The sequence below is a fragment of the Pyxicephalus adspersus genome, chromosome 1 (genome assembly GCF_032062135.1).
Source record: "Pyxicephalus adspersus chromosome 1, UCB_Pads_2.0, whole genome shotgun sequence".
Taxonomy (NCBI): Eukaryota; Metazoa; Chordata; class Amphibia; order Anura; family Pyxicephalidae; genus Pyxicephalus; species Pyxicephalus adspersus.
In genome coordinates, this window is record NC_092858.1 from 167700426 (window position 1) to 167710590 (window position 10165).

Sequence of the window (10165 nt, forward strand, 5' to 3'; positions counted from 1 at the left end):
CAGGTACTGCCATGAACTCCTTGTCTAGCAGACCCAACATTCAGCTGGGGCCACTGCCTAACCAGCACCTTCCAATGAGAGCAAACAATCGTTATTTCCAATCAATATGATGATTATCATTGATCAAGAAGGCCATATTATTATTCTATTTATCCAATCATATCCATCACTCTTTTTGGGTCTCATTGGTGACAATTGTGTGATCGGGTTCCCAGTTTCCCAGATACAGCAAAGTAAGACTTTCTATACCAAAATACAAAGAATAGGGACCTCAGGAATGTGATAAGACAAGGCAAAACACATTGTTGATTGGATCTCCTTACTTAAGCCCATGGGTAACACCAAAGCCAATGGGTGACTCCATTTATTACGAACTAACAAGAAGTAAATTATCAGCTTGAGGTGGTTGGGAAGTGAAAATAAAACATTTTAATGACAGCAAAAAGACAAAGTATGGATGAGAAGACCATTGTACTTTCATGGTTGACCACATCCATTGACCTTCTCAAGGACTGCTATTGTTGAATAAAATTGCCTACAAAGTTTGTTGGAAAAACCATTATTCTAAAGAACACATTCAAGTACCCAGTGCTCCTCGCCTTTGTACTGAAAAATGAAGACCTGACATGTTTTAATCTTCCACTTTGTATACAAACAGACATTTAGCTATGGCCAAGCATTTCTGTGGAAGTAAATGCATCATTGGAGAGCACGATGCAATAATGGGAGTATATGAAGCAAGTGACCAATTGTATGGATCAGCTGACTTGATACGACTTAACTCACCCACATCCTGACTTCCTAGTGCTGCAACTAAAAACTTGGAAACAATACAGGGGTCAACAAGGCAAAAACATATGTTGCCAAGATAAAGCAAAACATCCATAACAGGAGGAACCAAGTGGGATGGCTCCCTGGCAGCAGTATGTTCAGTATTAAATAAGTTGCTCTTTAAAAGGCTATAATGCTTGGAAATATAACAGATTTACCGGCCAGCACACAAAATACCCAGACCTGCATTGACAGACAGGTTGGAAAATGAGGTAACCAGAATAGCCACCAGGCAATGGAGCCTTGGATGTATCCACCCTACCACAAACCAAGTCTGATCCTGAATTTATTACGTGTATCCTGTTCCAAAATGTTTGCTTTGTTCTAGTGTTATGAAATGTTGTTTGTGATTCACCTATTGACATAGCAGCAACCATATTGTAATGGTTGGGTCCGTAATACTGAATATTCAAGTGAACAGATATTTACACAATTGAAATATAACACATTACAGTTCTGTGGCTCTACCAAGCTGAACAGCCAAATGGGAGACATCACTTTTTAGCTTTGCAGTTTTTTTTTGGAATTTGATGTGTAATCATACCAATTTATTGTCTAACTATATGAATGCTGCACAACTTCGAATGGTCAATTAAACTGGACAAATTTAGGGTCCCAGTCTTCTCCCCAGCCCCTTTTAGCTGGGTGCACCACCTGGCACTTTTCAGTGACCATCTGGCTGGTCACTGAAAAGTTGGGTCACCATAGAGAGACTGGCACCCACCTACAGCTCCTTCACACCCAGCTTAAAAAAATGTCTGTGGAAAATACTGGGAATGGTTTGGATGAAGGAAATGGGGGTTATGAACTCAAATCTTTGTTTTCTTCAACAGATACCAGTGCCCCTGCTATGCCGCAGTTATTATATAGCACTTGACGTGACTATGGTGACTGTTGGTGAATGTGCTGTCCGATGAACGGCAGTGCCCAAGCTCTAGAAGAAAAGGAAGATTCGATCTGTTACCTGCTAGACAGGAATTCTTCTTTCACAGTGTGGCCATGGTCAATAATATTGTATCAAGGAGGCAGGGACACAATAATAAACTGGTAGGCCAACAAATAACCAACAACCACCGAATTTGTATCAGTCTGTTCAGAGCAATGACAATAAAAGGAGGTTGCCAGAGATCACCGCAGTGTACATGGCTCCTAAAGTAGTTTGCACCAAGTTTCTGTCTAGGTCCTCAGTCTAAAAGGTGAGAATTATCTATCCAAATCGGAGAATAAGTAGGAATTGTGGTATTGTGTTTCCTGTTAAGTTCACAAAACTGCAAATTAACAAATCAGACAATTCCAAAAATCAAAGCCACCAACAATTATTCCAAACTGGGAGCAAACCCTACAAACAATAGAGTTGCTCCAATCATCAGTTTTAATTTTTATCCTGAAATAAGTTGTTCCTATCATGACACCTGTTGACATTTTGGATCAGGCTGGTCATTATTGCAGAAAGTCATATCCCTTCTGCAAAAAGCATTCTTACCGTCAGCTCTCCTGTCAACATTTGCTGAGCATGCATTCCTCTACGTGATTATTTTTATGATGTCCTAAAGAACTGGAATGAAGAGATGAAAAGCAGGCAATTACGTTTTTAAGAATAAGTGCAAAGAGATAATAAATTGGCAAAACACAACATTATAAAAAGATACCCAAGCACAGCTCCAGCATACTGTAAAACTCCTTCTTAGCACTGCTCCAGCCTCCAAACATCCCATGGAAATGCAGACATTTTGTAAGTCGATTATATAGAAGTATACCCAAAACAAGTGAAAGGGAACTTCTATCAGGTTTTTATTTCCGTTTTTTCAACTGGGCAAATGTAATTTCTTGTCCTAAGGGGCAATGGTAATGAGGACGGGATGTGAAGTCTACCTACAGGTTAGAGCTAGCTCCTCGATTTACACAATATATCCTACTTTTAATTCTGTCAAAAAAAATTAAAAATGTGCTTTGGGTCAAATTCTATTTTAAGCATATCCAGTGTCCGGTTGCACAGCATTTGGTCCTGGTTGTAGGCTTTTCAGGTGCTGATTTGTGGATGGGACATTCCTTCTAGATTTTGGAGGTCTAGAGTATCACTGGAGATGTGCCCAAGTGCCTTTTTGATGCTTTTTAGAATCCTTGAGAATAATATTACTACGTCCCCATAGTAGAGTTTCAGTTTTACAGTCACAAGGATATCGCCACAATGGCGGAAGTGGTCATGGCTATGGCTTTCAAAAACATCAAAAAAAAAAATGCACAATTTTCAAAAATCAAAATCCACAGTGCATCCAGTTAGAAAATGATCAGTACAGTAGTAAGACATCGCCCGGGTAGCGTACTTTGGAATTTGCACGAAACATGAAAGGCAATAAGTTACAAATGCCAATTGCTGTGGACAGCTTTGGTTGTAACTGCGACATTCCAGCAGCAAAAAAGAAATAACTGGTTGAAAGTCTAATTCCGGTGTGCTGGTCAAAAATAGAGAGTCCTCTTGACTATTTCCAACGATGGCGCACAAGAGAAGATTCATCGTTGACCACCTCAGGGTTGTCATTGTGCCGTCTGTTGGGAAGAAGCAGCAGGACCACCAATACCAGCAGAACAATGCCGCAAAAAGTCATGAGTGAGTAGGATATAATCCACATGATAGGCTCTCTGAGTGGGTTGCTGGCGATGCAGTTACTGGATACGTCCGTGGCGGTGAATGGACCAGAGATCTCCGAGACGCGCACATTGTTCACTTCTGTAAACACAAACAAAATAAGGTGAAACCAATTCTGTCTAATCTCAAAAACCTTTTTCGGCAAAAATTACGGCAAATCTGCACAAGTTGATGACAGCTTCTGGATTTTATCAGGTCCTAGTGTTGTTTTAACAGATTTTACCTATGCCTTCCTGTTAGTGGAATCTGGAAATGTAGCACAACTTAATGGAGGGGGGAATCTGACCCTTATTATTCCTTTCTTGCGCTACAAATATGGCAAAATGTCTGTGACCATCAGACTTACAGTGAAGAAAAGAAGTATTTGATCCCCTGCTGATTTTGTATGTTTGCCCTCTGACAAAGAAATGACCAGTCTATAATTGTAATGGTAGGTTTATTGTAGCTGTGAGAGACAGAGTAACAACAAAATAACCCTCAAAACCCAGTGCTCAAAAGTCAGAGCTTGATGTGCATTGTAATGAGTGAAATAAGTATTTGATCCCTTCGCAAAAAGATGACTTATTACTTGGTCGCAAACCCCTTGTTGCCAATCACCGAGGTTAGAGGTTTCTTGTAGGTGGCCACCAGGTTTGCACACATCTCAGGAGGGATTTTGTCCCACTCCTCTTTGCAGATCCTCTCCCAAGTCAGTAAAGTTTCGAGGCTGATGTTTAGCAACTCGAACCTTCAGCTCCCCCCACAGATTTTCTATGGGATTAAGGTCTGGAGATTCCAGGACCTTCATATGCTTCTTCTTGCGCCACTCCTTTGTTGCCCTGGCCATGTGTTTTGGGTCATTGTCATGCTAGAATACCCATCCACGACCCATTTTCAATGCCCTGGCTAAGGGAGTTGTTATTCTGTCTCTCACACCTACAATAAACCTACCATTACAATTATAGACTGCTCCTTTCTTTGTCAGAGGGCAAATATACAAAATCAGCAAGGTATCTAATACTTATTTCCCTCACTGTATATGAGCATGTTGGACATTCACTCTACAACTTTGACAATTACAATATCATTGGCATCCCCTTTGTGGTTCTCACAGTTTGCAACCAAGTAAGGCACTAAAGCTGGAGGAGAAGACTTGGCTCATGAATGGCATTCCAAAGGAATCTAGAAATTCAGACCACACCACTTCCTCTAGGACAAACTCAAACCAAGCCTTTATGGAGCTGGTTTAGTGCACGGGGCACAGTCATACCAACATAAAAATGGCCTTTTCCAAACTGACCACAATGCTGGAATCACAAACTTTGAAATGTCTTTGTATAATATGTGTTATCTGGAAACACCTAAACTCAATATGGAGGGGTGTGCACAGTTTGTTGTTTTCTTATACATTGATGTGATCGTCAGATGTCCGGAAACCTTCTGCCCTTAGCATTCTGTTTCCTTCAGCAACCAACACTGGAGCATGTTCATCAATCCATAACTATGTTTAAAGCTTCTCCTAGCTTACAGAGAGACTTTCTTTCAATCAAGATGGCTGCACAAAGTTCTGGAGGAGTGAACGAAAGTTAAAGCTTAAATTGTAGTTTAAATACAATCCAGGTGCAAAAAAAAAAAAGGTATTCCAAATCTTGCAACTTTTTACTTTAAAAATCAGCTACAGCACATTTAGGAAAGATTGTCCCTTGCCAGCATAAAGCAGAGTTTAACCCTTACATGATGGAGAAGAAGTGATCTCTCTACAGAGGCTAAGCAAGTCCCCTTGGTCAGTAAACTCAATCAGCATTAGCTTTTGCTATAGGTCTATAGGACAATGAGGTCACTGCTTATATTCCAAGTGCAAAGGTCCAAAATGCAACTGATAAAAGGGGACAAGCTCTTTAATATCAGGCTTTTTTTAAATGTACATCTTTTGATTTGATGCACCTGGAATGCATGAAAACGAAAGGTTCAAATGGGCTTTTAGTATATGCACCCAAAGCAGCCAGCAGGTAAACAATAATGTAATACACACAGAATATGTGTCCCTATACAGCAGGCATGCAAAAGAGACCCTGTCATTAACTAAAAAATTAATAGTGAAGCACTCAAAAAAGTATTTAAAATGCTTACTTGTATTGTTTTTACATTTCATAAATTAATTTATTACTGTGCTAGAAAATTTGACTACACCAGTAAGAGACAATTCTCTAGCACAACCCTTATCCTCCTTCCCATCAAAGCCCTCTCCTCATCTAGAGGTGCTCAGTTACTCTATATGCTGGCCCAGCTCCAACACTCCTTTCCTCAACACCTTATATAACTTTGAACGTAGCAGTTAAGGTAGCAGAGAAAAGACAATATCATACGCAGTTGGGTGGTACCCCTGAGTCTGTTGGGGCTGCCAACATGGCAGCCAAGATGGCAGCACCCAGAAGTAGTCTTCAGGATTTTGGATGTCTTTTACCAGATTAAAAGCTTAGATAAAATGCGGGGTAAAAAAATATTATTGGAAAGATTTTTGATTATATGAATGGTCTTAGTGTTATGGTCTCCTAAAGCAGTGGTCGCCTACCTTTTTGGACCCATGGACCACTAAATTTACCAGCTCCAGACCGAGGATGCGTGGGGAGCCGGGTGTCACTCAAACGGGAAGAAACTTGTGACGTTATGATGCCAGAACCTGCCCACTCCTATATCGCAGGTCTGAGTGGGTTGTGCCACTTCCCTGAGCCTGTGATCTGTACAGGGGACATGGTCCGCGGCTCTGGCCGGTGCACCCTCCCAGGGGGGTCCTTCTCCTAAATACCAAAATTTTCTCGAGGACCACCTCGCAAATGTATAAGTTGGCAACATGGTCCAGAATTGGTCATATAATTGAACTACAATTGTACATTAGTCAAATACTATGCTATAGATATGGAATGTCGAGTTTTTTTTCTTAATAGTTGATTTTTTTCTAGTTCATGTACAAATTTTCCTTTTCCCTGTGCTGTTGCTCCCCTTTAAAATATTTTGAAACTTACAATTACAAATAGGATTTTTTTGCCCATTCAGGCTGAAAAAGCCACAGGTGCTCTTTCCCCACCACCATTCCCAAGCCATTCTGCCCAGTGTTCTTCCCAGCCCCTTTCAGCTGGGCGCACCACCCAGTTACTGAAGAGTTGGGTCACAATACAGGTGCCACCCACCTACAATTTCTTCCAAATTCTACAAATTCTGGGTTGAACACTGCTGTATATTGCATCTTGGGATGGCTTACCTGGTCCTGACCTGCCTACTAAGGCTAAACTCTGCCAGGAGAGAGTGTGTGACTTTCTATGCTGCGGACCACGTCTTCCGTATGCATCGCAGGCTCTGGTGGTGGGCGGCTTTAGTCTCAGGGCACAACCCACCCACTCTCCTATCGAAGGCTCAGACCTGGTCGGGTTCTGGCAATATGACGTGACTCTGGGGGAAGTTTCTTCCCTTTTGAGTGACACATGACTCCAAAAAGGTTGAGGACCACTGCCTTAGATGACCTCACTCTGTAGATGTACAGCTATGAGCAGCCAATCCCAACTGTAGGACCCCTGGGTTCCTCCAGAGGTTGCTTGGGGTTTCTCAAACTGTGGTTGGTTAACATCTCATTTCATGTTGACTGCAAAGATTCTGTTGCCAACACCACTTGGTGGAGCCAGCCGCATGACTCCAAATAGTATTCCAGCCACCATTGTAGTGGGGGTCACTCTTAAGTTGCTAAGCTTTTTTCCTATTCACCCCTTTAAATATAATTTAGCAAAGGTTCTCAGAGACCTGAACATTTTTTCAAGAGTTGCTCAGGGTTAAGATTGTTCAGAAAAGTTGTCTATGAGGCTCCTGTATAGCAATACCAGGACACAGGAAAGGCTCTGCTATTTTTTGGGAGCAACTGACAAATGTACATTCTTCAGGGTACTGCTTATACCCAAGAAACATTTTTGGATGTTCCCCATAGCAAAGCAGATTAACTTTTTGAGTTCGGTTTTACTTACAGTGAAACACATAACACGTGTTGCCTATACGGGGCCTCTTTAACAGGATAAGAGGACAACATTCGGGGGAGGAAGTGACCATTTGTAGAAAATATGACTGACAAACATCCTGTTCTCCAGGAACTTGAGTTTAATTAGTATTTGCTGAGCCATTTTAATATTAATTAGGTCAGGTTTTGTGCATCAAATTGCCATTTAGCACAAATGTTGTTATAGTTTCAGAAGAAATGTATCTGGTGCCTGTAACTGCTGAATATATGTACAGAATTGGCTATGGCAGAATGTGTGTGTGGCTATTGATCCTCATCGGTATGTCATAGCTGGTCCAGCCTACACCAGCCTTGTAAAGTGTCGGGTATTAGATCTGAATATACCGTAAATACCTGAGTATAAACCATATTTTATTTGTTCTAAACAAGCAATTATAAAAAGAAACTGTTTATACTATGGTCATACCAGTAGATGGCGCTGTCCTCTCATGTTAAATATGCAAGAAACTATTGCTATTAGTTTTTGTTACATACGTTACATGACAGCACCATTTACTGGTGGCCACCAATAATGCACAAATGATGATTTAAGAGCAAGGGATTCACCACAACCAAATCAAAAAGTAAAAATATTTTAACCCATAAACGGGAAAAACAGACTGAACCTACATGATTTTTAATAGTTCTCACTTAAATAAATGTTTTAAAATATTATGCCATGGATGTATTTATTCCCATTTTATTTTACTGGCAGTTTTAATTTGAATGTTAGCAGTAACAGCCACATTTTGTACAAACTCCAAGTTTATACTCAAGTCAAAGTAGTTTCCTGTATTCTCAGGTAATAACGAGTACCTCGGTTTACATTTGAATCTATATATTTGAGTATATATATATATTCAAATATATAGAGTTGATATATAGATATATAAAGTTAAGCTGCCTCAGAAAAAAAAACTATTAAAAAATTACACTCCAACCCCAGCACTATAAAGGGTATATAAACCCAAACAATTAACTTTTGTTACTTGCATCGTTTTGCTTGGTTACTTGGTAAATGTTTTATAATCTGATCAGTTTGTATTTGAGTATACACAGTAAGCCGTGGTTTTGGAATAAAAGAAAATAAAAATAACACTCAGAGCTCAGCTTTATCAAGAGTATGTAGACCATTACCTATTCTTGCTTCGTTTTACATGGTTACATTGGTTTATATTTGAGTATATATAGTAGGCCATTGTTTTAGAATAAAAGACAATAAAAATAACACTCATACCCCAGAAGTATAAAGAAGAAATAACTCCAAACAATAAACTGTTCTTGTTTCCATTAGGTTGGTTACATTTAAAGAGATTTGTTAAATAGGTCTGATAAGTGTAAATTAGTACTGTCATCAATTCAGAACTGTGCTATGTACTATAGAGAACTATCAGTGGGTATTTTCCTTCACTTCCCAATACCAGCCGTCATTCTTTTCAGCTTCACTCACCTGCGCAGCTGCTGACGGCAAAACCCACCCTCTTCTCTTCCCTGTCGAATATGGTGTAGAACCCTTCCATGACGGTGGCCCCAATAACCAGTGCGTTGGAGGAGGGGGAGATGCCGAAGCGATAACAATTCATATCTTCGCGAAAGGTCATCACGGATTGGATGTAGAGCTGTAGAAAATAATGATTTCATTATAACAGTGTAAGAGTTACATATAGCATTAGACACACATATATCAACATATGCAAGAAAATGCCCAAATGAATACTTGGAGATGAACACTGGACACAAAGCTTGTCCAGAACAAAACACGTTATAGAAATAAAAAGAGAATGATAAAAAATTAAATGTGGCTCCTACGATCTATGAATCGGTAAGTTGCAATGTTACATTTTTGTTTTTATTTGGGTTAAGTTTCACTTAAACAGGACAATGGACCAAACCTGTTTTTTATGCAGCTTTACTACTGAGAAGTGTTTTTTTTCTGACTCTGCGCAGGTTTAAACAGGATGAAACATGCGATTTCACAACAAGAAAAATAAACCGTTCCTCTTTGTATGGGGCCACCGGCATATTATGAGCGGAAACAACAACGGATCTTACAAGTGCAAACATCGGTCTGGCTCACTTAGAACCTGGCTGGATGCAGAACATGGGCTGATATGATCAGAATTGCTTCATCATTTGCTGGGACTTAATTGGTGTGTATTCCCTAGGTGACTCCTATTATACAACCCACCTATATAAATGATATTTGTATGTTACAGATGTTCTCCATGCCCTGCACTAAGCTCCTCGCCCATCATGGATTTTAGATAAGACCTAAAAGCTGCACAATCAATAGTCTGAAATTTGCTGCAATATAATCCAACACTGTTTTTCAACCTTTTAGCATGGGAAATCCTTGAAAAAACTTTCAGATCTTACGGAAACCCTGACTATTTAGGATATGCTCAATTCATCGTACATTCAGTTGGAAGATAGATCCAGATAGACAAAAAGATCAATGGCGTCACTGACCTGAGAGGCAAAAATTGCTCATTGCTCAAGGAACCTCCAGCAAACTCTGGAAGAACCCTGCTTGAGAAACTTTCATCCACCATATAAAAGCTTTGAAACACCTACTGTCAAGCTACATTTGCCTGGGACACCGGGACTATCAGCGGTGGGGTTCTGGCATAACCACAGTCCATGTGACTATGTGCACCTATGTGAGCCAC

General features: G+C 40.1%; 1 protein-coding gene across 1 annotated transcript in view; it reads right to left on the reverse strand.

Annotated features, from left to right (window-relative positions):
* Positions 1 to 406: 406 nt before the first annotated feature.
* BACE2 (beta-secretase 2) overlaps positions 407 to 10165 on the reverse strand; it is a 47022-nt gene continuing 37263 nt past the window's right edge. Inside the window, exons 8-9 of the mRNA XM_072420782.1 lie at positions 8947 to 9115; positions 407 to 3559 (exon numbers count right to left, since the gene is read on the reverse strand). Coding sequence (XP_072276883.1) covers positions 3312 to 3559; positions 8947 to 9115 — 417 coding nt within the window. The 3' untranslated portion in view covers positions 407 to 3311. The remainder of the gene's footprint in view (positions 3560 to 8946; positions 9116 to 10165) is intronic.